This window comes from Podarcis liolepis, assembly GCF_965112155.1.
Source record: "Podarcis liolepis genome assembly, chromosome: 3".
NCBI classification, from domain to species: Eukaryota; Metazoa; Chordata; class Lepidosauria; order Squamata; family Lacertidae; genus Podarcis; species Podarcis liolepis.
Genome location: NC_139557.1, coordinates 4,478,598 through 4,506,324, shown reverse-complemented (window position 1 = coordinate 4,506,324; position 27,727 = coordinate 4,478,598). Strand labels below are relative to the sequence as shown.

Genomic DNA, 27,727 nt, shown 5'->3' with positions numbered 1-27,727 from the left:
TATATAAACTTTGTGGGTTTTTTGTTTTTAAAACTTCACCCACCCCTCATTGGTAGATTACTGACAGAAGAGGGAAAAAGGTTTTGTCTATGTCAGTCAGAACTACTCATGCAAGTTTGCTAGATGTGGAAGATTTTTCTGTTCTGTAGCAGTGTCATGTGCATGAAGTGTGGCGCTACATTTCTGGGAATTTTTTTGTTTGTTTGTTTCATTCATCACATCCAGGATCAGGACCACTTATGCTTATTCATAATCAGAGGTGCGGTGATGACAGCTTAATAAAAGATTAATTGCACACAATACATTTATTTATATAATTATTTTTTAAGGTTCACGAGGAGAATGCTTCTTAAGGATACATATTATAAGCTTTCTTCTCTTCACCAAATGCATAATTTTTTAAAATGTTAAAAGATCATGACATGATGGCTAATTCTGCACAGATTTATTTCTTTAATTCTACATCTGCTGCAGTTTTGTGCTGTATAATTGATTTAATCTCTAATTTTAGAGGAATGCTGAACACTCTAACTGGACTCTGCTTACATTTCTCTAGGGCAAAAATTGCCCTACTTTCCCCTCCAAGTATCTGTTTCATGCTAGGCCATTTTCTTCTGAGACACTGAACTACCCTCGGTGAAATAAATAGATTCACAGTTGGAATACAGCTTACTGTATAGAGACATCATTGCAAGATAACAGCTACTTTCCTCTGGATTTTTGCTTCATTTTTCTCATCATGTGCATTACCAATCTTTCTGTTAGACTGGAGAATACACTTAGAATTTAGACATTTCATCCGTAGAATATATATGATGTGCAGAATACAAGACACAGTGAATTTTTTCACAGCCACCACACAGTGGGCCAACATTTTCATTTAGCTATCCACCACACTCCTATTCTGGCCAGTGAGCACCAGCTCAGACCTCATCAGCATGTATGTAATGTTCATGCATGTTGGTGTGTATGTCTGCATGCAAAGAAGAGAACTATTGTGTTCTCATTAGGGTTGCTGGCCTTTTGGATGGAACCAAGATGGAACTGGACTGCTGAAGTGGAGCAGTCAAGTAGTAGACATAGGCAGACCATGTCTGCTTGGAGCCTGGTAGAATCTGCTGTGTCATAAGCAAGCACCAGGGTGGTTAAGGGTAGAATGTAGAAAAATCTGTCCAGTCATAGACAGGGTGGGAAGTGGGGCAAAGCAAAGTCTCTTGGACTGAGGAAGTCCCTTAATCACAAAACAGCAAAATGCAGTTTTATCAGTTAGAGTAGTGATTTGGAACTGTAGTACACAGAACTGAATAACACACAGCCATATGCTCAATTTACAGTGGTGCCTCGCAAGACGAAAAGAATCCGTTCCGCGAGTCTCTTTGTCTTGCGGTTTTTTCGTCTTGCAAAGCAAGCCGTTTAGCGGATTAGCGCTATTAGCGGCTTAGCGGGCTTAGCGGATCAGCTGATAAGCGTCTTAGCGGATCAGCAGATAAGCGGCTTAGCGGCTTAGGATCAGGTGATAAGCGGCTTAGCGGCTTGGGAAAAAGGGGGGGGAGGAGAAAAAACCCGCAGGAACTCGCAATACATTTTCGTCTTGCAAAGCAAGCCCATAGGAAATTCGTTTTGCGAAGCACCTCCAAAACGGAAAACCCTTTCATCTAGCGGGTTTTCCGTCTTGCGAGGCATTCGTCTTGTGGGGCACCACTGTATAGAGAAGCCATTGGATAAAATTAGAGGTAAACTGAACTGGCTTGCTGGCATAGGTGCCAACTCCCTGGGGCCCTGGGTGACTGAGTACCCACAAAATTCCCCATGAAGGGGCCGGATTCCCACAAATTTCAGTGCCACCCGCAGTGCATGGCACCCCCAAATTTCTGTGCATGGCATCCACGGCCCTGGGCACCCATGGTTGCAGGGCCAAGTTGGCACTCCTGTTTGCTGGGCATGAATGGATTTAAGCAAAATATTCATGGTTTTCAACATCCTTGCTTTATGGAAATTTATGTCCCCCGATCAATTGACTTTTCAAGCCATTAGTTATTGGAATGGCCTTTCTGGGGAGATCTGTTGGGTTTGTTCTCTTCCTGTGCTCAGAGAGGCACTTAAAACACCCATTCGCTCTGAGCCCGGCTTCAGCTGGGGAGGGTGGGATATAAATAAATTTATTATTATTATTATTATTATTATTATTATTATTATTATTATTATTATACCTCTAATGCTTAGTTGTGTGCTGTACCTCATAAGTTATTGCCTGTTGCTTTCACCTAGTTTTACCCATTGCTGCTACAAATGTTAAAATGGTCTTGTTTGCATAATACAGTAACCCAATTGGACTTGGACTTCACAAGCAAGTTTGGGGATTTACATGTTACAATTTTCTTTTCTTTGCCCTTTAGCAATTGATGTCTATGTTAAGGATAACATTTTTTTCAAAGTTTTTAGATTTATTCTAAGCCACTTGAGATAATTTCTTTTATACAAAAGTATGATAAGAATAAAAATCAGTCAATAATAGCCGTGCATTTCCCCCCCTGTCAGGTACTTTGCAGCATCCATTAGAAAGAGGAAGGAAGGTGCAAATTCTGCTTCGGGCATCTGAGAGAGTTTATTGTGATCGATTACATGGCTTAAGTGCTGATCCTGGAACCATTGGTACGGTTAAGTAACATATTTTGAGTTCTTTAAGGTGCATAGGAAAAAGAAGCCATTGTGCTATTCAGAGCTCTTTTTCTAGTAAAAGAGGTGCCGCAACTCACCATGGATGAACTTACCCTTGTTCTCTTATAAAGGCAATGGCGCCCACCTGAGAAGTTCTGGAACTGAGTTCAGCTGGGGGGAAAAAGCCCTGGTGCTATTTAGTTTGCAGCCAGTCAAGAATCCTTGTAATGAGCCTACACGCTTTGCTTCCACCTGTCTGTGTTTCCTTTAATCCCGGCCTTCCCAACCAGAGCTCAGCTCTGGTATCTCCCCCTAAAAACAGCTCAACAACTTCAGTCATCCTCCCGTTGTTGAAGCCTCCCCAACAACTCTGGTCAATCCAATGGGTAGATCACTGCCAGTTTATTTACAGTGGGAGTAGATCGCAGTCTCTTGGAAGCTGGACACCCCTGGGCTTATTCTAAGTGACAGAACCCTGTAGCCCTCAAGCCCTGCCCTACCATTAGGCAGATCTTGATAAGGAGCCAGAAATGTCCCCCACCCCTGATGTATATTAAGGCTTTTGATCTCTGTTTTGCAATGGTGCTTTATGTGGCAAGAGTGGGAATTCGTGCATAGTGTGTGCCAGACCTTGTAGCTATTGCTCCCAGCATGGTTTTCTCTTCCCCTTTCAAGGTGTTTATGGGAAGCTGCAAATGCATAGTGCTTATACCCAGAACTCTTGGACATACCTTGGAAGCGATGCTGCCCCTGGCAATGAAAGGTAAGGGGGGCCCCCCTTCTTTTTGTCCCCCTGTCTTGGGAGATGAATTGGCTGATGACTGTGGACAGGATCTTTTTCAGTTACAGCACCTTATCCTTTTGGTTCATTTGCTTCTTGTAGGCTACAGAATCATAGCCAATAAGGGATCTTGTAGTGAAAGCGATAACAGTGTAGATTTGTCTATATGATTTCGCTGTTTCCTGGTCTGACCGCATGGGTGCTGCTAAACAACTGGGTCGATGATCGCTGTCACCCTAAAATGACTGCACACATGGACTGATGACACCACTTTTTCCTGCAATACAGTTGCTAAAGAGAAGTGCTTGTGGACCCACTTACAGCACCCCACACCCTGGTGGGTGAAAGGCAATCCCAGCCACAGGTGTAAACAAACTGCACCATACAACATTCTGGGATTAAAAATTGGCCACTACTTTTATGGATTGCAGATTTAGGTAGGCATATATCTCCAGGCAGTGGACTGGAGTGAAGACTTTGGTCTGCCCCCCAGACTCCGTCCCCCAACCTGCTCATGATTGGACAGTTCCAAATTGAGGATGGTGGGCTTTCATGCCATCCCTTGTGGCCAGGGGGATTCCACAACAGCCAGTCGCCCATGGGAGAGCGTTTCACCCCAGGGAGCCGGTGTGTGTGTGTGTGTGTGTGTGTGTGTGTGTGATCATGAAGGGCTACAACTGCTGCCTATCCTGGGACCAGGTGAGCAGCCATTTTCCTACCTTCTAATCATATTTGGAAAATATGCTCACCTTTTAATAATTTTCAGGTTTATTTGATAAGTGGGGGACAAAAGCATTCTAAAGTGCAACCATGTGACTAGAGGTAAGCATTGCTTTCAGTGACGTTATCTGATCAGCCCTAATATTTGATCATTTCCCTTCTGTTATATATCCTATCTAGATTTTCTTCTGTTTCCTGGGCGTTTGCTGGTATTTTAGGGGGTGATTTTATTTCTTTTGATCAGGCAATTCACAACTGTGACAATGATGTTTTAGCAGTTTAATGGGTCACCTTAGTTTGAGTATGACTGATGTTATGAAGAAGAAGAAGAGGAGTTTGGATTTGATATCCCGCCTTTCACTCCCTTTAAGGAGTCTCAAAGCGGCACACATTCTCCTTTCCCTTCCTCCCCCACAACAAACACTCTGTGAGGTGAGTGGGGCTGAGAGACTTCAGAGAAGTGTGACTGGCCCAAGGTCACCCAGAAGCTGCAGGTGGAGGGGTGGATTATGATGGGTTTTGTTCGTTGTAAGCTGCTAAGGGACTTTTTTGTACTAGGTAAATACAAACTTCAATAAATCTAAATCTAGGTGTCAGTATCTTTCTGCCATATCATTTTAAACTTTAGTTTCCCCCTCAATTGTCCCAGGGGAAAAAAGACTACTAAATTATCTCCTTTACTCTGCCACAGCATTCTTCATATAATATTATTTTTCCACTTATAGATCATTTGCTTTAGCATTCTCCTGTTTTTCTAAACCATTTCCCCCCATAGGGTTTATTTTTGTATCATTAAAGAAATGTGTAGGATCTTCACATTAATTCTGCAGAGGTTTATAGGATTATGGTACAAGATGAATTGGACTGGCATTATGGAGACAATATTGTCATCAGTTCGTCTTCCTATGAAGCTCATCAAGCTGAAATAGTCACTTTGGAAGAAGTCAACCATCGTAGCCTTAGAATTCGTGAACGTCTACTCCACAGACACACAGGTATGCAAACTCTCAACCTTGGCTCCATATGTTGCCTGTTTTATCCTTGGGACCCCTGGCACATTAACTAGCTTTTATTTTGTATCATAGTTCCTTATGCCAATAGCCAGAAAGGGTGGAAATTCCATATGTTGAAGTCATGGATCATTCCTGCTGGCCTTCCTTGTCAGATTATTATTATTATTAATTGAATTTCTCTACTGGCCTTCATCTGAGGATCACAGGGTGGTATACAATATATAAAAAAACAAAACTACATAACATAGAGTGATCCTTCCTCATATGGTATATGGGGATGGAAGTGGGGGTGGAGATGGGGCTGGGGCTGCAGGCAGAGTTCACTGAGTTTTCCGCATCCTTCCAGAGTGATCTAAACAATATTTAGGTGCTAAACTGACAGCATCAATGCTTGCCCAATTATTGAACTTGAGGCCCTAGGCATAATGCTCCCTAGTTATTTTGGAAAATGTCACCTTTTCCTGTTTCATTTTCTCTGGGATGTGATTAGTCCAGTTGGTTCTGTTTTCCCTGCTGTTTCAATATGAAAGCCTGAGAAATCTCCCAGTTCAGTATTTAGTGAATTCTGACAGATAACCCCTTCTCTAATTCTGCTGGTGAGTGAGCAGTCTTCCAACTTCCTTGCTGGACACCCAGTAGGAGAACCCAGAGTGAAATGGACCTTATTGTTCTGATTTTTGAAGCGGAGACAATTTGAATGACCCAAACTGACCTGCTTTTACCTTCATGATTCCTTCTATTATGTCATGTATAGGACAATCCCACAGATTAGAAAATGGACAATGGATTCCTCTGGCTGCAGAGATTGGCCTTCTCACAAGAAATATACAGATTAAATCTGACATGGATTGTGCTGGGGGGATCTTAGTGGGACACCATGCCAGTGGAGCCCAGTATGCAGGTACTCAAATACTCATAGCTGTTTTGTTCAAATTTCTCAGCTAGTGCAGCTGAGAACCTTTCCATGCATTCCGAGCTCTGCAGCTACTGTGCCTCCTGTTATGATGGTGTGTATACAGGACAACACAGATTATGCACATTTGTTTGTATCTTTAATTGTACATAAAATGGGGAAAACTCCATAGCTATTTTCTACCCTGCCAGCTGAAGTGGCATTCTGCCACACCGGGGAGTGCATATGTAAATAAATATTTTGGTGTTTTTTTTAAATATTTTTTTATTGGTTTTACAAAAGTTTTTATAGACAATACAAACAAATAAAAAAACGAACAAACATGTATAGTTTCGTATCCTTTTTTTCGTAAACCTCGTTTCTCCGACTCCCCCAAACCTCCCCTTTCTACATCCCAATTTCCAAAATTATTTCAGCAAATCCTAACACTTATTTTTACCAAATTTGTCCCTTATTTATTCTTTTCTTTAACTAATAATAATAATAATAATAATTTATTATTTATACCCCGCCCATCTGGCTGGGTGTCCCCAGCCACTCTGGGCGGCTTCCATAAAAACCAAAAATACAGTTAAATATCACACGTTAAAAACTTCCCTGAACAGGGCTGCCTTAAGATGTCTTCTGAATGTCAGGTAGTTGTTTATCGTTTTGACATCTGCTGGAAGGGCGTTCCACAGGGCGGGCGCCACTACCGAGAAGGCCCTCTGCCTGGTTCCCTGTAGCTTTGCTTCTCGCAATGAGGGAACCGCCAGAAGGCCCTCGGCGCTGTATCTCAGCGTCCGGGCAGAACGATGGGGGTGGAGACGCTCCTTCAGGTATGTTGGACCGAGGCCGTTTAGGGCTTTAAAGGTCAGCACCAACACTTAATCTTTGCCGCTGTAATCCCCTTTTTTCTAAAACTTCAACATTTTAACATTCATCAATTTTATAATATTTCTTAAGATAAATTTTAAATTGTAAATAAATATTTTGGATGACAGAGCACTTGCTGAGGTTATAGTTTATTACAGGAAACACAGTGAAGACTCTTGTGCTGTTTTGGAGGTTGGGGCTTCAAGACGAAATGGACTGAAACATGTTGGGTGAGAGTGCTGTTTCCTCAGCCCCTCACAATGCCCAGTGACATTTTGACGGGAGTCTGAAAGCAGTTGTAATATGGCATATGGGGTTTGGTGCCTGCTATTCAAAGATCCCACTGGAACTGCCTAAAGCAATTTTTCAATGTGCTTCCTCAGATATGGCAGTGTCATCTTCAGGAATACAGTGGAACCTCTACTCACATACGGAATCCGTTCTGGAGGTCCTTTTGTGAGTTGATCCAGGTCGCTGGTAGAAATGCGCGAATGGCGGTACTGTACTTCCAGGTTTGCCGTGGTCGCAAGTCGAATTGTTTGTGGGTAGGGGCGGTGGTAAGTCGAGGTTCTACTGTATGGGTTTAGGGCTTTATGTTATTTTTTAAAAAAATCCAGCAGGATATTCATTAATAATGTGATTTGTTTTTTCTCAGGGTTTAATGATTACAAAAGAGAAACTAGTTCCATGCTCTGTCTTTTTCTGTGTTATAGGTATCCTCCAGCTTTCTAATGTTGAAATTTTGGGCTTTGGATCTTCACAGTCTCCAGCAGTTGGCATCAGGAATGCATCCCATGAATCTTTCATAATCTCCTCCAGCATTCACCGAAGCTGTGGAGCTGGCATTCAGGCGCTTGCAAGCAGCGGACTCCTATTACACGGCAACGTGGTATTTGGAACCGTTGGTCATGGCATACATTTGGAAGGCCAAAATCATACCCTTACCAGGAATCTTGTTATTCTGAGCAAACAGCCGGGGCAATCAGTACACTGGGTGACTGGCATCAAAACGAATGTTGCAGAGGGTACCCGCCTACAGAACAATGTTGTAGCCGGATCAGAACGGATAGCCTTTCATATCAAAGGGCAAGAATGTTTCTTACCTGAGACACTTTGCACTGACAATGTGGCTCATTCAAGCCTTCACGGGATACATTTATACAGAGGAGATGGCTTTCCAAACTGCACCAAAATCACAGGCTTTCTGTCCTACAAGAACTATGACTATGGGATCATGTTTCATCTTAAAGGAAACATAGTGGTAGAGAAAGTGATACTAGTAGACAATGTTGTGGGTCTCCTGCCAGTCCTTTACAGCCCACCTGCTGATCTGCAGTCCCACCTGGAAAGGCAGTCCATCATACTACGAGACTCTGTCCTTGTGGCCACAAGCTCTTCCTTTGATTGCATCAAGGACAGAATCCAACCTATTGCAGCTGACTTGACAAGTACTGATCGAGCTCCACGTAATCCTTGGAGGGGTCGAGTTGGCATACTGTGGCCTTCTTTCACCTCTGATCATAGCTGGTGGCCTGACAGCCCATGGCATAAGATGAGAAATTATTCCGTAGTCCTGGGAATCATGATGTTACAAGGTTGGTGTTACATTTTTGTGAGCTTATGGGGTCAACTCTGTAAAGATGACTTTATTTTTCAAATGTCAAAGACTAATGGTTTTTATTTCCAAAAATTGATAAAATTAGCAGCAAATTTAAGAGGAGGGGGTGAGTAGCTTACTTTTTTTCAGCAAAACCAACCAACCAATGAAATGTCAGGAGCTCGTCCTATTCTTGAGTAGGACCCTGGCAGAGACACATGCCCGACTGGCATGTTCTCTCCCTCCTGGTCGTTCGTCCGGGAGCTTCAAAGGCTTTCTTCTGCCCGAACATCACAGTGACCGATGCCAACAGACACCGGCACACTTAGGGATCCGTAGAGTTTGCGCAGCTTGTGTAACAGACCTGAGCAACTCAGCATTTTGGCTAATCTACTTTATTTACATATAAACACACACGGAGCACTGCAACACGGCTCCCTCTCTCTCTAGCATCAAACAGCAAAGAGAAAGTACAAAGGACAATAGTCCCACTTCACGGAACACAGTAACACAAACATCCTGTCTCCGTCACTTCCCACTCTGTGGAGTCAAAACATATACCGTCATGTGATAGACAACAATCCCATGACTGCAATCACGGAGCAGGAATTCTAACATGAAACACCTCAGTATGTTGTGGCACCTTAAATACTAGCATATATATTGCGCAAGCTTTTGTGGGCTAGAACTGCAGTCCTCTGCTCTCTTTCCTACGGCCAATAAGTTTCATTGAACAGTACAATCTTCTTCCAAATAAACATGCACAGGATCGTAAGTAAAGCCCATTGCATTAGATGCATGATGATGCAACACTATATATTTATGCACAACTGAGGAATACCAGAAAAAGTTACAAAATTAGTTGTTTTGCTAAATGTTTTCTTCTGAAAAGCAAAACGAGAAATTGTGAGAAATTTTTAAACAGAACATTGCGGCATTGATCCAGCTAAGCTTATGCATACCAAGTTCTACTGAAAGTAATGATATTTAAGTTAGGTTTCAGTGGGTATTAGGCATATATCTAACTTAGATTAACAGGGTCTACAAGTATTAGCACTTTGCAGGGGGAGGATGGAAAATCATGAGCTCTTATGCAAATTAATTTCAGTCAAATCTGAAATTCTAACTCATAGCCACTGATTTTAAAAGAATATGTCAAAATAGGTGGAAAAAATCATTATGGCAGGATTGCTAAGTCATCTGTGTAACATGCTCACAAACTGTACTATTTAATTAACAGTTACATCTAGGGTCTGCAGTTGATATCGTTGTGCCTCAGTTATAGATACCGTGCAAATAATAAACAATAGTTTCTGAGACCAAAGCTGATTATGTGTCCTTTGTCTAATTGTAATGTACATTACTGTACATTATCCAAATTCAATTCAGGCTCTGAATTTCAATAATTTTGAAGCCTCTTATCCTGGCCCCATTGAAAGTCAAAATGTCTGACCCAAGCCAGTGTGGTGTAGTGGGGAACCGGGTTCGCGTCTCCGCTCCTCCACATGCAGCTGCTGGGTGACCTTGGGCCAGTCACACTTCTTTGAAGTCTCTCAGCCCCACTCACCTCACAGAGTGTTTGTTGTGGGGGAGGAAGGGAAAGGAGAATGTGAGCCGCTTTGAGACTCCTTAAAGGGAGTGAAAGGCGGGATATCAAATCCAAACTACGCTTCTTCTTCTTCTTCATGTGCAAAGGTCATAGAGGGATCAGGCTGGGTGTTCCATAAAAAAATACAACAAATATTAGGCTGGAGTTTGAGTCAATGCAAGAGGCTTTGCCAGGTAGATTTGCTGCCCCCTCTGTTCAGATGCTATAATTCAGATGTGTGGGGAGGGTAACAACGCTCAGATTTTTGGGCATTGAATTACAAGAGGATCTGTCCTGGAGTGTCAACACAAGGGGGCTTGTGAAGAAGGCGCAGCAGAGACTGTACTTTTTGAGAATACTAAGGAAAAACCATCTTCCGCAGAAACTGCTGCTTGCCTTCTATCACTGTGCCATTGAGAGTGTGCTGACTTATGGCTTATGTGTGTGGTACGGAAGCTGTACTACCCAGGACAGGATGGGGTTGTGCAGGGTTGTTAAGGCAGCAGAGAGCATTGTTGGCTGCCCACTCTCCACCTTAGAGCATATTTATGCCACAAGGTGCCATAGGAAGGCACTGGACATAGTAAAAGATCCATCACATCCTGGTCACTGTCTCTTCGAGCTCTTGCTGTCGGGACGGAGATACAGGATGATGAAGACAAGAACGAGCCGTCTTAAGAACAGCTTCTTCTCCAGAGCGATCTTGGCCCTGAATGGGAAGCCCGGACTTTGAAAGTCATCTAATCTCCCTTGTGGTATTATACTGTATTGTTTAATTAGTGTTTTTATGGAGCAGTCAAGTAATTTCGTTGTCCCCGAAGGGGGCAATGACAATAAAGATATTATTATTATTAATTATTTCTCTGCAGTGCCATTTTTTTGGTACCACTGCCCCAGATATTATCTTCCCCTCTTACTCTTTTGTTTCTCATTGTGTACACCACCTATCTATAGAAAGTCTCCATCAATGTTTCTGGTGACTAGAGTATACCATAGACCTGTAACCCATCAATGCAGCTTGTCAAATCCCTTGCTTAGCCTTGGATGATGCGACTGCTGAGCCTTTCCCACAACTCTGCTTTCCTTCATTATCAGATGTCATCTTTGCTGGCATTAGGAAAACTTGCTACAGTGACGACAGAGACATCTGCATCATGACAAATCCTGACAGTGCAGGCATTCTGCATCTGGTCACATCCGAAAGGGCAAGCATTTTCCATGTCAATGAAGAAAATATGTTCTACTTCCATCCACTGCAAAATAGGTAAGGGGGCCATCGCTGTCAAGTAACCTGGCTGAGGCTTCTTGTCAGGCATTTGGGTGCTTCTCTTCATCTAGACCAGGGTGAGGAACTTGTGGTCTCCAGGCATTTGTTTATGACAAAAATATACTGCTTAATATAATAAAAATCTATAATCAGTTTATGTAAAAACAGTAAAAATAGAACTTTCAATGTTGTTGTTTTTCTAAAAACTAGTTAAAAATGTAATAACAAAAACAACTGTATATGACTGTCAGGGAACTGCCATCGGAGCCAAGAGTGGAGGTAAGGCTCTCCGACCATGCAGGAGAAGGGACCAGTAGAGGGAGAGAGAACACTCCCTTTGGGGAAGGTAATCAGCGTGACACTGGGGAGGAAGGGAATCAGGGAAGGACTTCGGAGAGAGGGCTCCAAGACTCTTCCACAGAGACCAGCAGGGAGAGTCCAGGACCTCCGCTGGCTACGCCTACTCTGCGCAGAAAACTTCCGCGCAGGGAGGCTAGGCGGAGACTGGGCGTCAAGGAATTTTTATGTTGGAAGAAGTTCAGGAAACGCCCACTGACGGATTCTGCCAGTGACTGACGCAGCCATGGAGAAAGGGCTGTCCTGCCAGGGAAAGGTTTAGCCAGGCAACGTTGCCTAGAGCTTCAGCATCCTTTACGCACGAGCAACCCAATTCCCATTACAATGACAAATAAAACTGACATTTTATGCAGTTTCAGTGATCCTGGCTGTCCTGGCTGCGGCTGATGGGAGTTGAAATCCAAAAGCATCTGGAGGACCACAGGTTCCCCAAGCCTAACCTAGAGATTTCCACAGCAGAAATCTAAATCCACTTGAAAGTCTTTTTGGCTTCCTGTGCAAAGCATTTTGGAAAATGTAATTTAGTGAAGAATGCACATATTTCTTTGTTAGAGGTTCTCTAGCTCCTTTAGCAAAGTCAGAGATTCTAGGATTCCCTGTTTAGGAACCTTGGCTTGTTTCTAATACAGTTGTACCTTGGAAGCCAAACGGAATCCGTTCTGGAAGTCCGTTTGACTTCCAAAACCCAAATTGCGGCTTCTGATTGGCTGCAGGAAACTCCTATAGCCAATCGGAAGCCATGGAAGCCTCATTGGACATTTGGCTTCCAAAAATAGTTTGCAAACCCGAACAGTCACTTCTGAGTTTGCAATGTTTGGGAGCCAAAACGTTTGGTAACAAAGCTGTTTGACTTCCAAGGTATGACTGTACATGCAATGCCTTCTGCATGGACTGGTCTGCTTATAACAAGTTTGAGTTTATACCTCAGGAGTGGCAGGAAAAGGCCAAGTTAGAGATCCAGACCAAAACAAACCCAAGGTCTAGGCACATACTCTTTAATTTCCAAAGGAAATAAATTTAGGCTACTGGTTACGTTTGGGTGTAATGCTAAATCATGACTTAATGCTGTATGAATGAACTGCAGTGAACTTGAGGAAGCTTTTGATTCCACTTTTAGCAAATCAGAGCTTCCCATTTCTTTTGAACCAGGGACTGTGGTTCAGCACCATAGGAAGGACCGACCACCAGGCCTACTTCAGTTTAGACAAGCTGTGATTCAGGGGCAAGGAGGCTGTGTACCCATCACCATGGCTTCACCACTTAAGCTGAGTAACCTCTTGGGAAATCCTCCTGTTTAAAGCATCTTACCTCAAACCAGCTTCCACCTGATCTGGAAGTGGAAAAGTCGTATACATTTCAGACAGGTCTTTTGCATGTGACAGCTTCAGTGAATTGGAGTTCATTGTAGGGAAGCAAAACACATAATGGGCATCAGGTAAATACATCCCCTGCCACTCCCCTCTGGTTTGGGCAGCAAAGTCAGAATGTGACTTGAAATGTAGTGCGGAAGAAATTACCTTGCTTTGTTTTAAGCTGCGAATGTGTCCATAGCCTGAAAGTAAATGCTGCCAGATTCTTCCTCCCAACTGTGCCTGTGCATCAGACAGTGGGAGCAAGGAGCATGCCGGAATGGCTTATTCATGTAGCTCTAAACCATGATTTAGCTTTATGTCTGAATGAGGTCACTGTTAACCCACTTGTGACTCCGATTTTGTTTTGTATTGTTCTGGGTCTGAGTAAAAATATATGTGAATATATATGAAATGATGCGTTATCTCTGCATGAGTCTAGATTCATACTTCATTTAATACATCTTTTTCAAATCTGAGCTCTTGAAACTTTCGTGTTACTAGCTAGAAATATTGCTGAGCTTCAGGTTCACACATAGGCAGAAGACAAACACGAAAACTTAAACAACTGGTGAAGCAGTAGCGCAGTAGCATCCATTTGTACAGAAGAATTTTTGTCTGTTTCTATCACTTTCATGCTACCCGCTGTTTAAATAATGTGCCTGTCGATAATGGGGAAATTCTCTGAGTTGAGTTCAGGGTGGTTTTCTCTAAACTATGATATTTGTTTTGTTTGGCAGAGAAAATGAATCAAATGAATCATGTGTTGCTGTGACCTGTGGGAGCTCAGGAAAAGCTCTTTTCAAAGATTTGGACGGAAGTGCCTTGAGACTGAATCCACCTGTGTCTGTCTTCCCCAAATCAGAGTCTGAAAGAGAACAACCATGTTTGGATGCTGGTAAGTTGCATGCAAGAACCACACAGTAAGGCTGAGAAGTCTGGTAAGTCGCAAGAGCAATAAGGCAGTCCAGTCCCACTTTGGCCGTCTGAAGGCGACTGCTTCTGAACTTATATTTTGTGCTGGTATAAGAAAGACAGCTGCATGGCAATAAAAGGATTTAGAGCAGGCTTCCTAAACCTCGGCCTTCCAGATGTTTTGAGACTACAATTCCCATCATCCCTGACCACTGGTCCTGCTAGCTAGGGATCATGGGAGGTGTAGGCCAAAAACATCTGGAGGGCCGAGGCTGAGGAAGCCTGATTTAGAGCCATGTTCTTAGGGGTACCACGACTTCCAGTTGTGTGTGTCTCATCTGCCCTTCTTTCGGGGCAAGTAAATTAATTCAGCATAACCTTTATGTGCATTAATGGCAGCGTGGTCCATGTTTATTCTTCAGCAGAGCAGGGTAATTTTATTCACTTTTCACAAGTGCTTTGAAATCCCTAATGTGAGATGCTTTCTAAACAATTGACCTAATAAGATTTCGCTTGAATCCCACAGAGGAGAAAACGCTAGGCCCCCCGGCATAACACCCTGCTCAAACCTTTTAAAGCAAACTGCCTGTTTAAAAAGAACCATTCTGTTACACAGCCGTGTGCTGCAAGGGCATGCGGTGAGGCTCTGTTCTCGTCCTGATTAAGACTCTGTTCTGTGATTCCAAATAAACTCTTTAATTACAATTAGCATCTCTTGAGCATGCTGCTGCTGATGGCAGCCATTTTAACAGAAAAGTTGCATCGTTTATGACTTCTGCAGTATGGGAGCTCGATCCAAGGGACGGTAATTAATCCCATTTTCCATCCTGCCCTAGAAATTGATTAAGCACAAAGAGAACTTTAATCTTTAAACAAAATGTCTAATCTTTAAACAAAATGTCTAATGTCTTACCCGGTAAAAGGCATTTCTCTAAGGATCCGTGTCTCTGGCTGCTTAGAGGGTTGATTAATTCGCAATGTTGGTACAGACACACTTCTCTCCGCTGCCTTCTGTGACCTGATTATGAATCACAAACCAATGTCAGAGCCACAGTGGTCATTGCCACACCAAATGCCCTTTAAAACCAGGTTAATTGTTCTGTGTGCTCATGCAAGTGCATTGCAATAAAGATCGTTTGGTGGGCAGTAGTCTACAAATGTCAGGGAACCACAGCCAGTACGTTTTTCCACAGGACTTACCTTATAAGTGATATCACAAGAAAGTGATACACAGGTGCCCCTTAGCTTGCTTTGGGGATGAATCTATTACTATTGTCAATTGATGACCTATCACAGTCGTTAAGAGTCATCAACAGGCTCATCTCAGCTATCTGCCAATCTCCCATTCCCACCACCCTTCTGAGTAATACCCCTCCCCACCTTCTCACTATATAGAAGGATCTGGCAACTTCTGTTTCAGTGTATCTGAAGAAGTGTGCATGCACACGAAAGCTCATACCAAGAACTAACTTAGTTGGTCTTTAAGGTGCTACTGGAAGGATTTTTTTTATTTTGACTATTGTCAATAGAGTAAAGGTAAAAATAAAAGAGGTTGGGTTTGTGTTCCCTACCTGAAAATTCTAAATTGACCTGTAAATTCTGCCTGTATCTTTTTAAAATATATTGTCCAATCATTTCCATCAGACCCTTAATGTTTATTTGTGTGTGAGTGTCCAGATCATGGACACATATCACAACTTCCTACCTTGAGTGCCCTAAATGCAAAGGACATTTACACCCTCTTTGTTAGTTCTTCCCATCTTCTGTTTTCTTGATCTTTTTAACTTACAGTGAGGCCAAAAGTTTTCATCTTTGAAAACTCAGTGTTGTTGCTATGGACTAGTATTTTCCCGATCAGGCAGTTCAAATGTGTTGTGGGATGGGGGATTATTGGTTTGTCATTGTCATTATTTTTACTACGTACTTTGTGGGTTTTATATTGTAGTTTTATGTTGTAAACTGCCCTGAAATCTACAAATGAAGGGCGGAATACAAATTTAATAAATAATAATAATAGATCTTCCTTTTGATTATTTTAATGTATCCAGCTAGATATTTTCATGTATCCAGCCCATATATCGGGCATTTGATTTTATTACCTGTTTTTATTCAGAAGTGAATTTCCTTTTCTGATAACCACTCTGAACAATAGTCCCATCTCTCCCAGCATTGGGATCTGTTTTCTATATCTGCTTAGAGAACGGGGTTCCTTCCCTTTCCCTGCTACCATTGCTCTAGCTTTCATTCAGCACTGGTAGCTTGAGAATTGTGGAAACAGAGTGGAGGAGGGAGGCAAAAGTGGGTATGTGGACATCTAGTTCTGCAGAAACAATATCTAAATTTTAGACCTCTCTTTTAAGGCAAACTGAAATTACAAGGACTCATCTGCAGTACATAGTCCAGTTCATACTATGACAAATGGAACCAATGGTGACCTAAAGATTTAGCAAGCACTTTTGCGTTTGGTGAACACTTTTGAAACCATTGCCAAAGGAATATCTTGTAAAAAACGTGTTTCTTATAAAGTGAGAGCCAAACCACAGGAAAGCTATGGTTTATGATTCTCAGTTTAGAATTAGTAAGCTAAAGCAGAGGGCTTTTTGCGGGTTAATGGGTATTGCAGCGTCCTTGCTGATATCACTTGTGTGCAGGCTTAAAGAAGAATTGCATTTCCCCTAAATTTCCCAGGCATATCTGTAACCCAAGCAAACTGCTGAGTGTTAGTGTGCAGTGCTTTACACATAAGTGCTGTGTTTTGCAACAATTAATTTTGCAGAGGAAGCAGCCTGTTTAAAGATGCCCGAAGCGCTCACTGAAATGTGTGTTGTTTTTCAAGGCCACCAGACACACAGTTGGCTAGGCTGGCTAATAAACAAAGCAACAATGCAAAAGCCGTAGCCTTGTAGGGTTTGCTGGAGAAGGGGGATGAGGAGTAAAATGAATAATGCTTACCTGCCAGAGGTGGGTGAAGACAGTAATTGTTTAGCCTGCAGCGGATCTCTGCAAGGGTTAAAAATGACAGATATTAGTTGAAGAGAGCTAAGATTGTTTGGTTTGAAGCTTTCAGCAATACAGAGACTGTTATTTACCGGACTTGGTCGATTTACTTCTTAATGCAATAATGACCTGTGAAATGAAACGTGAGCTAGACAATTGTTCCTCATTGTTTCCAGTAAAACATTCTTTCATACCCCATTAAACCACCATTAATTCCGTATGAGAGGCAATCGCAAGCACACAGATCTTGGGTTTTCTTTCTTTATCACAAATGTCCTTTTCTTTGCTGTAGCCTCTGTTCCTCTAAGACTGTCATGTTTTACCCTAGGAAAAATGACATGCATATCAAACAAGTTCAAATAACCCGTATTAATGGAGATGTGTGTACACTGCAGTTATACCTCACTTGAACCAGTCAGGATTTGCTACACGCTACGGCTCAGTATTAATTTATATATAGTATTAATGAATATATATTAAGAGGCAATTAGTGGGAAGATGTTGATGTGATCGTGATGGTGATAATAGTGATATGCTCTTGCGGTGGGCTCTACACCTGAATGTGTACACTGGGGGCAGCTGTGGCCAGGAGTAGCTTTATCCATTTTAGGCTGAGGGGCCAGCTGCATTCCTTTCTGGGGCAGTCAGACCTGGCTATGGCAACACAGATCTTAGCTATGCCCAGGTTGGATTGTTACAATGCCCTCTCCATGAGTCTGTCTTTGAAGAGCCTTCAGAAACTTCAGTTGGTTTAGAGAATGAAGCTGCAATATCATGTTTCTCCTCTTCTGAAACTGCTGCATTGGCTGCCAATTTGTTTCTGGATTTGGTGATGATGTTTAAAGTCCTAAATAGCTTGGCTGTAGGATTCATAGGAGCCACATCCACCTGCACAGCCAGCCGATCCCCCAGGATCAGGAGGATCCCTGAAGGTGCAATCACAAACAATTCCAGCAGGGAAGGAAGTGTGAGGCATCTAAAGATGATGGATAAAGATGATGATTTTACTGTATAGGTTTATGGTTTTATATGGTTGTAGACACCTATGATATATTTCAAGGATACAGAAGGATATAAATATTTTTATTAGAAAAGATAAGCTGTCTTCAAATATCTGAAGAGCTGTCATGTGGGTGATGGAGCAAGCTTGTTTTCTGCTTCTCCAGAGGGCAGGACTAGAACCTGAGCCAATGGATTCAAATTAGAAGAAAGGAGATCCTGATTAAGCATTAGGAAGAACTTTCTGACAGTAAGAGCTTTGTGACAGTGGAGCAGACTCCCTTGGAAAGTGGTGGACCATCATTCCTTGGAGGTTCTTAAGCAGAGGTTGGGTGGCCACCTGTCAGGGATTCTTTAGCTGTGATTCCTGCATTGCAGGGGGTTGGAATAGATGACCCTTGGGGTCCCTTCCAACTCAGCAATTCTATGATTTACTTCTCTGTGTCCTATCCACCACAGAAGCACTGTTGCATGGGAAAAGAGAGAGAGGCTTCTAAGGGGCCACACCTAGATTCTGGAGCACTTGTCCTGTGAAGTATGGTTGGTCCCCTCCATTGCTGCCTTTTGCCAGGCTTTTGCCATGGGAGGCAGGTATTTGGTAGTATTCTACTGCTGAGTCACATCAGTGCAACAATGTCCACTTGTGTAATGGGAATTCCCCCTCCCCTCCCCTTGGATGTGCCCTGCACCTTCCCCAAATCTGAGGGTTGGGGAACCCCTAGAACAGATTTAGGGATTGCATGGAGGGAGGGTGATAATGTTTTGTTGTACAAGCAGAAATCCTTGCACTAACAGAACAATTGCCTTAAAACATTCCACACAATCTTTTTATACACCTAATCTGGTTTTCTCAATTGACTCTTTCTTTCCCGCATTGGTTATTTTATGCTGCTTTAAGTTTTGATTTTTTAAAAAAGTTGTAAAGCATCCTGAGAGAGAGATATATTTCTGAAGCTATGATCCTCACCTGATAGTGAAGGAGGTTTTCCTCTCATCCCATATGTATAATTTATATGTCCCATAGTCACCCTTCTCCAGAATGGCACCAAACTTCTGGGAAGGCACCATGTTTTCTAGGCATGAATATATACCCTAGGCAAGAACCTGAAATGGAAGAAAGATAAAGCTGACTCTGGCCACAAAAGCTGTTTTGTGAGATCTGATTGAAGATGTAGTATTGCGAGTGAGGCTTTCTTGTCCCTTCACATGAATGTGGCTTATCCTACAAAGGTCAAGTCACTTGCATCTCTTGTTCAAAGGTGCGCTCCTTATGTCCTTGGGATACAGAGATGTGAATTTCTCATTTATGAGAATTTGGTTGCCAGTCCTCACATTCTGTAAAGTCAGTGAAACTTTGTTTTGTTTTGTTTTATATGGGTGTTGCCAAAAGGAACCCAAAGATAGATATCAATTTAAGCCTTAAATAATATACTCTGAATCGAATCAACAGCTTGTGACTGGGGTTTTATTCTCTCTCTCAGCTAATCACTACTGACCACAATAAGCTGGAGGCTAGAAAATAAAGTGCAAGGATAAAGAAAGGGAAATCGGTTTTATTGTTCTTGTCGTGAGATTTTAGAGAAACATAGCATGGAAAAAAATGTCAGCAAAAATCATGACCCAAATCTCTTTATAAAAGAAATGAGTTCATAAAAGGTACAAAGAACTTGGAACTGCCTGCAGGCTGTTACATGTAGCGGGTAAGTTTCTTAGTAATTAAAATGCACACAAGCCCAGTAAGCAAGTATATGTTTGAAGCCTGAGAAAGGGCTGTGCAATGATCATTTTACTTTCTAGGGTGCAGTTTTCCCTCTTTAGCTAGTCTGATCCATGAAGCTATGGAAAGGCTGCTTAGAACTGAAAATTATGTTATTTTTTGTGCAGTCTAATTTCATGATTACTTCAATATCAGCATCAATAGAACTGTGCATAGTAAGTGTTAATTGAGTGAAGTCTACCTTTAGCTGTGGTCCTGAAGCTCTGTTCTGAAGTCCTCTCTCCATACTTAGCCAGCAAACCATTTTCCAGGAGGTTCCATATGTCCAGCATTTAAATACTCGATGAAAATGATATTTTAGAACAAGGTTAAGGCTTTCCTCTTTCCCTGCCATCAGGATGTGTCAACAAGACTTTGATAAGAAATCTGAGAACATATAAAAGCCACTGTTGAGCTTGCATGTAAGTACAAAGCAATGCACATTGGAACAAAAAATCCCTATCCATGTATTTCTATATCACACACACAAATGTAGCAGCAGAGCACGCTTTCATGGTGCCCGCGGTGCATACATGTGTGCACACCAAGGATGGGAGCCTGACAGACAGCTTGGTGGCAATGCTTCTGAACCTGGCAGATACAAAGCAAAACAAGTGGAAGGGAGTGACAGTAAATCCTTACCATTCCTTTCTGAAACTTGTGGAAGATAGCAGGGAAGAGGAAACAGCAGCCAAGTAGGCAAGACGTGGAGTGAGGAACCTCCACAAGTACTGCTAATTTGGGAAAACTTACAGACATTATCATTTGAATTATTAACATGGGTTGGAGTGGAGCTGTGGTTTAAACTTCTTTGGAGGAACCCCATGATGTTACACTTGGGCTTCTGATGGAGGTAGCTATTACCACTTATGGTCCTTTTAGTGTAAAGGATAGAGTTTGCTCCCCTGTGCCTGTCTGATGTGAAGCACCCAGTGCTCTGGCATTGAAAGCAGTGGTGGCTAGCATTGTTCAGAGACGTCTAGCACAGGCCAAGCATTGCAGCAAGGACTGTAGAACATGGAGCTATTTGTGAAAAAATTGCTACAGGCGAATGGCACTAATGGCTTGAGAAAGTATCCTTTTCTGTGATGAACGTCTCATAAGGGTAACACCAAGACTGTGGGAGAAAGGGGGAGAAGGAAGCTTTTGTGCGCAGCTCCCTTGTATATCTGCATTTGGAAGTCTTTCATTATTGTTTTCTCTGTTGTCTTCCAAATATTAGCCTTTAATGAAATACACATTTCCTTCATTTATCTTGAACCTACTCCAAGACCAGCAAATACCAGAATTTCAAATGTTATGATAGGATAGGTTCTTTATTGGTTTGTTTTCTTTTCATTCCCTCTGTTTTCACTGTGTCCTTTTTATTATAAATCCTTATGTTTCCAAATCAAGGAGCCTGACTAATCAGAAAAGCTTCCAACTGAGGTAGACAGCTATTCCTCAGAAATGTCCCCAAGTCCATCCCTTGCAGCCAGCTGTTCTGAAAACAGGAAATTGAGGAAGCCAGGTTCCTCAGAAAGATGGGATGTTTCAGATAAGCTTTTCGCATCCTGCACATACAGTGGAAAAGGATATTGAGGGAAGGGGCGGGGGAGATAAGAGAATGAGGTTCAAGGCATAGGCTGTGAGTTACAATGCAGACATATAGTAGGACTGAAACACACTCACACAGTGTCATAGGTCCATTCCATCCTGTTCCCATGTTAATCTATGTTTTTAAATATAAACTCTGCATGAAAAGTTGTATTTAAATGTGTATTTTATCACAAGATATAGATTTAAGCCAGAGTTTACCAACCTTTTTGGACCAGCAGGCACATTTTGAATTTTGAGAGTGCTGTGGGCATCATTCACAAGCTGGCTGCAATGAGGATGTGGCATAATGCACTTCAGCTGTGGTGAGGGGCAAATTAGAGAGGGTGCAGTCATTGCTGCTCCCCACACTTGATGACTTCATGATTCTACCATGTGAAATCATCTATGCTTTTCTGATCCTGATTGTAGAGATAAAGCTGTTAATGGCACAATAATTTTGTTTTCTCCAATGACAGCCCTAAACCAAAGACTAGGTTGCCATCTTGTACCATGTATTATTATTATTATTATTATTATTATTATTATTATTATTATTATTATTATTATTTTATTTATACCCCGCCTTCAGGGTGGCTAACAACCAATAATAAAAACAAGTTGATTAAAATACAATTTAAAAAAGATTAAAATACAACATTAAAACATTAGGATGCAGCCTCTTACCAGGAGGAGAAAGGAAAAAGAAAGAGGGGGAGGGAATCAAACTGAATCTAAGCCAAAGGCCAGGTGGAACAACTCTGTCTTACAGGCCCTGTGGAAAGAAATCAGATCCCGCAGGGCCCTGGTCTCATGAGGCAGAGCGTTCCACCACGCCGGAGCCAGTGTTGAGAAGGCCCTGGCTCTGGTTGAGGCTAATCTAACTTCCTTAGGGCCCGGGGCCTCTAGGATGTTGCTATTTATGGACCTTAAGGTCCTCCGTGGGGCATACCAGGAGAGGCGGTCCCGTGGGTACGAGGGTCCTAGCAAGATCTTAATGAATGCCTGGGCATCAGCTTCTGCACAAACCTAAAACTCCCTGCAAAGTTTTCACATTTGTCACTGGGGGAGGGAATTCTTTAATACCCACCTGAACCTATAGTGTACAGTGGTGCCTCGCAAGACGAAAAGAATCCGTTCTGTGATTCTCTTCGTCTACCGGTTTTTTCGTCTTGCGAAGCAAGCCCATTGACGGATTAGCAGCTTTTAGCGGCTTTTAGCGGCTTATCAGCTGATCGGATCAGCTGATAAGCAGCTTAGCGGCTTAGAAAAGGGGGGGGGGGAAACCAGCAGGAACTCGCAATACATTGTTGTCTTGCGAAGCAAGCCCATAGGAAATTCGTTTTACGAAGCACCTCCAAAACGGAAAACTCTTTCGTCTAGCGAGTTTTCCGTCTTGCGAGGCATTCGTCTTGCGGGGCACCACTGTAGTAGTATTTGCAGAAATTAACTTCTAGGGAATAAGTGAGCTCAGATGAAGCCACCACAGGAATGATGAGCACCCTGGTTGTAGGGGGAAAAGAAGGGCAAATTATGGTGATTCCCAAGGACTAGTAGAGAATATAACAGAAGCAGAAAAAGTACAGTAAAGGGGAGGGGGAACCGGAAGCTCCTTAGGCCCCCAGGGATTCCTATTGCCCGGTGTCACGTCACCCATTGGCTAAATAAACCTGACATGCAGGAGCCAGGCCAGCTCATTTCACAGAAATCACCTGGGAGGATACCTGCACATTTTATTCACACCTTTATTTCTAGGAGGGCATTCACACCTTTATTTCTAGGAGGGCAAGGGACTTACTTAAAAAAAAAATTAAAATAAAGCTCAGCAGGTGCTATGGCACTTGCAAGCACTACAATGGTGGCCCCCTGATTTAAGTACTATTTTATATGAATGAATGCATTTCTAAACATATTTTATTTTAACCTGCATTCTTAAATGCATTTGGGAAACTTTTTTGAGCTGAAAACTCAACTGACAGATTAAAGTAACTGCTGAGTAACTTTTCAACTTTAACTTCAAGGTTGACTAAAGGATGTGTTACAGATATAAACATTTTGTAGCTTTCCAATACTTAATATGAGAGCATGGTCTATAAATGGTCAAATAAAGAATGGTCAAATAAAGTAAGTTGCTGAATTGCAACTCATTACCAAACTTAAAACGATGGAGAGACCTGGTCTGAATAGAGACATTGGATTCTTATCTCATTTTACATGATAAAGCCATTTTTAGCCATCTCACCCCTTGCTTTTTCCTGTAAACCTGTTGACAACTGTTGACTACTGCATTTGGTTTTATCACACCTATCAGCCAATCACCCATTCCCACCACCCTTCTGAGTAATACCCCTCCCCACCCTCTCACTATATATAAGGGTCTGGTAACTTCTGTTTCAATGTATCTGAAGAAGTGTGCATGCACACGAAAGCTCATACCAATAACAAACTTAGTTGGTCTCTAAGGTGCTACTGGAAGAATTTTTTTTAAATTTTGTTTTGACTATGGCAGACCAACACGGCTACCTACCTGTAAAGAAAATATATTATCTTAACTGATTGCTCAAATACAATACAATCTTCTTCCACATATGCATTTAGCTGGAAGTGTCCTCTTAAGGGATACTTTTTCAATGTCTTCCTCCACCCTTGCCTCTGCCCCATTTCCCTCCCAGATTTGACCACTTCATTTTGAAAGGTCCCTCATGTGTTGCTTGGTAAAGGCAAGTTGTAATATTGCTCTGACAGCTATCTCCTTCTCCTCCTCGTCGTCCTCCTTCCCTTCTTCTTCTTCTTCTTCTTCTTCTTCTTCTTCTTCTTCTTCTTCTTCTTCCAGTCTACAATTTAAGCTCTGTTTCTGACAGGTTAATTGGCCAGTGTTTAATAAAACCATCAATTAAGCAATAAAACTGTGAAAGTAATTAAGGTGATCTAATTCATTTCAAGTCTGTTCTGTTCTTGAATTGTCCTACTCTTCTTATGGTGGTTTCTCTACAATTAAGCCCACTGACAAAATGGGGAAAGTGTCAAGTCAGTAATTAGATCTTGATATGGCTCAAAACGATTTAATAATAGTGTGATGAGAGGAGTTTTGTATTATAGAAGACCGTCAGCTATGCAGTGAAGGCATGGTTTTCAGGGGTCAACTTTAACCTGTATATGTTCAGCATTTGTATATCTGACTATGGAAAAATTGGGATTAATCATGAATGGTGGACAGATGCAAATACGCACAACTTCTTGACACATGGACGCAATATTCATGTTGTTCTAATGAGAGGAAGGGGCTGTAGCTTTGAGGGACAAATAGGAGTGTCAGGAAGACAGTGGAGAGAGTTCCGTCCTGTCCTTTCCACCATGCCACACTCCTGATCTGGATCAGGGGCCTCTGGAGCTCCTTTTGATTTTATTAAAATCAAAATCTCAAGCAGGGGATTCAAAGGTGAGGTTAATGTCATGCCTAGTTTGACTTACGCTTCAGAAATGTCCTCCAGACAGTTTACTGTAAGGTAACCCCTGAAAGTCAGTGAGATTACAGTGGTGCAAGGGTCACATAGACTTTAAATTTATATGTTTGGATTGCTTTTGAAATCAATACTACGGCTTAAAACACTGCTTTAATGCAGCAAGATCTGACCCGAGTTTTAATTATCTACAAAGTTCCAGGTGGAAGTTAGATGCCGTTAAAAGACCTGAGACTTTTCAAGTAAAGGTGTTTACGAATGTAGTACTGAACTGTTGCCACTGTAACTATGTACGGAATGGTATTGCAACATAGCAAATGAGATAAATTGGTTTACTCATCACACTCCCTGTTTGACTTGCTTTTCACACAGCATATTCCATAAAGAAGACACCTGTTAGAATAAAGTAAAATGGAAGGCAACGTTGTCTGTTTATGGAGCTATCATTTCTTATTCTTTAAGAAGCATTTTATAACTAATATCTCCCCTCAGGGGTTGCACAAGTTATGGTGCATTTCAGAAAGATGAGTTAATAGAGGGAAAAGTCTGTAACAATTGCAATAAAATAACAATCTTCTTAGATCAAAGGAGAAAGCTACCGAATAAATATTAAATTCAATAAGAAAAGTTTAGAGTACTTGTTAAAATAATTGGATGGCTGTCCAGTTGTTTGCAATTTCCCTCAAGTGCTTATTTTGGCATTCATTAAACACTAGTTTGTACCCCAGGAACACTTGAAAGAATGGATGGGGATATTAGTAGCTTGCTGAAAGGGATACCGAGGCTCTTAATGGAAATGCATATTTACACTGAAAAGGAACTATAATTGGTTTCTCGTCATTCAAGTTCATTATTTTGTTTCAAATCTTTATTAAAATTAAACCAGATTTACTCTTATCCTCTTTCCTTGGGAGATAATCCCACCGATTTATGCCTTACCTTCTGGAACCTGATGTTAAGGCAGCCAATTCCACTCAGCTCCAAAGAACGGTCATTGTTGGCCCTAGCAGGATGAGGGCAAGGAGGCCAGAGGGAGCCTCACTCATCTGCCCACCAAGTACTTGTGCTTTGGTTCAGCATATGGTTAAGCATATGATTTACATGTGAACTGCCTTGAATTAGGGGTTTGATAAGGTAGAATCATAGAATCATAGAATCATAGAGTTGGAAGAGACCACAAGGGCCATTGAGTCCAACCCCCTGCCAAGCAGGAAACACCATCAGAGCACTCCTGACATATGGTTGTCAAGCCTCTGCTTAAAGACCTCCAAAGAAGGAGACTCCACCACACTCCTTGGCAGCAAATTCCACTGTTGAACAGCTCTTACTGTCAGGAAGTTCTTCCTAATGTTTAGGTGGAATCTTCTGTCTTGTAGTTTGGATCCATTGCTCCGTGTCCGCTTCTCTGGAGCAGCAGAAAACAACCTTTCTCCCTCCTCTATGTGAGGTAATTGAAAACACCCCCAAAAAACAACAACATAAAGCAATAACTTCAGATACTCAAAAATCTATTAAATTGCCTGAGATAAAGATGGTGACATCCTCCCTGGAGTGGGCATCTATGTCCAATATGCCTTCTCAGCACCTCTGGAAAGCACATCTGAGTGGGGATTATCGGAGGATAATTCTTGATTTGTGCTCTTTTAGTTTTAATTGCATTAATTCCAATGTGAATATGCACAGCCATGTGAAACATCAGCCCTACTAACCTAAGCACTGGAAATTGCATGAAATTCACCAAAGCATGTTTCAAAGGAAAAGAAGTTCTTCAGCATAAATGCCACTAAAACGTCACCACAAATATTGTTGTCCAGTTGCTGCCCTAAAATTTCACATTCAACAATCCCTATAACAAATTGAAAACAGTTAAAAGGCGGGGGACACATGTGTCTGCTGAGTATCACACTAAAGCCAAATTCCACGTGGCATCCGACATAGCGGAAAGGTCACATTGCCCTGCATCAGGGACTACTTAAGTCAAGTTAATTAATGGCTATTTCCCCCCTAACTCAACTGAATACACCTCTGAGAAAAGTGATATTTGCAAAAGCTCTGTAATCTACTACTATGTGACCTGACACTCTGTAGCTCCACCCTTGCACTCTGAGAGTGTTTGAAGGGTTGAGTAGCAAAGGACACACTTCTCTGGCAGAAGTACTGTTTCAATGTCCCCCTGCAGGTAAGGAAATGCAGTTTGGGCCACAGAGGGCCACAGAGATCATTCTTGACGCTAACAGCATGCAGAGAGAGAGTGGAGAAGAAGAAGAAGAAGAAGAAGAAGAAGAAGAAGAAGAAGAAGAAGAAGAAGAAGAAGAAGAAGCTTCCAGATCGTATATTTCCATTTCCAACAAGCTCTCTGGAGCTATGCCTGCAAAAACCTTGGAAAATGCAGACGGGATATTACTTGCTTATGAATAGGTGTCAGTTGTGCAGACAGCATGCATTTTGCAAAATTCATAAATGTGCCGTCTATCTAAGGAGGGCACAAGATTTTTCAACATATAAGGATGCATTTTTTTGGAAGCAGTATTTGGAGTAAAGGTGCTCCAGAACTAGTGATGTCACTAAAGTTCTAAAACAAAAGATCCAGATTATGAATTTCCACAACTCATAATGCCCAGGTGCAAGCCAAGGAGAGTGTCTTTGTCTTAAAATTCCTGCTATGGTTAGAAAGCAATTTAAAACAAGAATTAAGAGTTCATTAACCAATTTAACACTTTCATGATGGGGGTTGACATCCATCAAACTAGGCGCTTAAAAATCACAGCTAATGACACTGTCATGGATTGCTGCAATTGACACCTAGCTTTTTTAAAAATAATAATCTTGGGCATTAGTTCCCCTAACAAACACCCTCAATGAAAGCCCTGTGTAATGGCTTCTGCTTGCACATTTGGGCTTTCTCTCTTCTCCCCTCCACCCCATG

At 42.0% G+C, this 27,727-nt stretch overlaps 1 protein-coding gene across 4 annotated transcripts in view; it reads left to right on the top strand.

The window, feature by feature from the left end:
* PKHD1 (PKHD1 ciliary IPT domain containing fibrocystin/polyductin) overlaps positions 1-27,727 on the top strand; it is a 245,536-nt gene that overhangs the window by 165,835 nt on the left and 51,974 nt on the right. For all 4 annotated transcript variants that reach the window (XM_083495101.1, XM_083495102.1, XM_083495103.1 and 1 more), the window contains 7 exons: positions 2,539-2,652; positions 3,334-3,421; positions 5,000-5,154; positions 5,927-6,073; positions 7,654-8,535; positions 11,221-11,389; positions 13,839-13,996. In XM_083495101.1, coding sequence (XP_083351227.1) covers positions 2,539-2,652; positions 3,334-3,421; positions 5,000-5,154; positions 5,927-6,073; positions 7,654-8,535; positions 11,221-11,389; positions 13,839-13,996 — 1,713 coding nt within the window. The remainder of the gene's footprint in view (positions 1-2,538; positions 2,653-3,333; positions 3,422-4,999; positions 5,155-5,926; positions 6,074-7,653; positions 8,536-11,220; positions 11,390-13,838; positions 13,997-27,727) is intronic.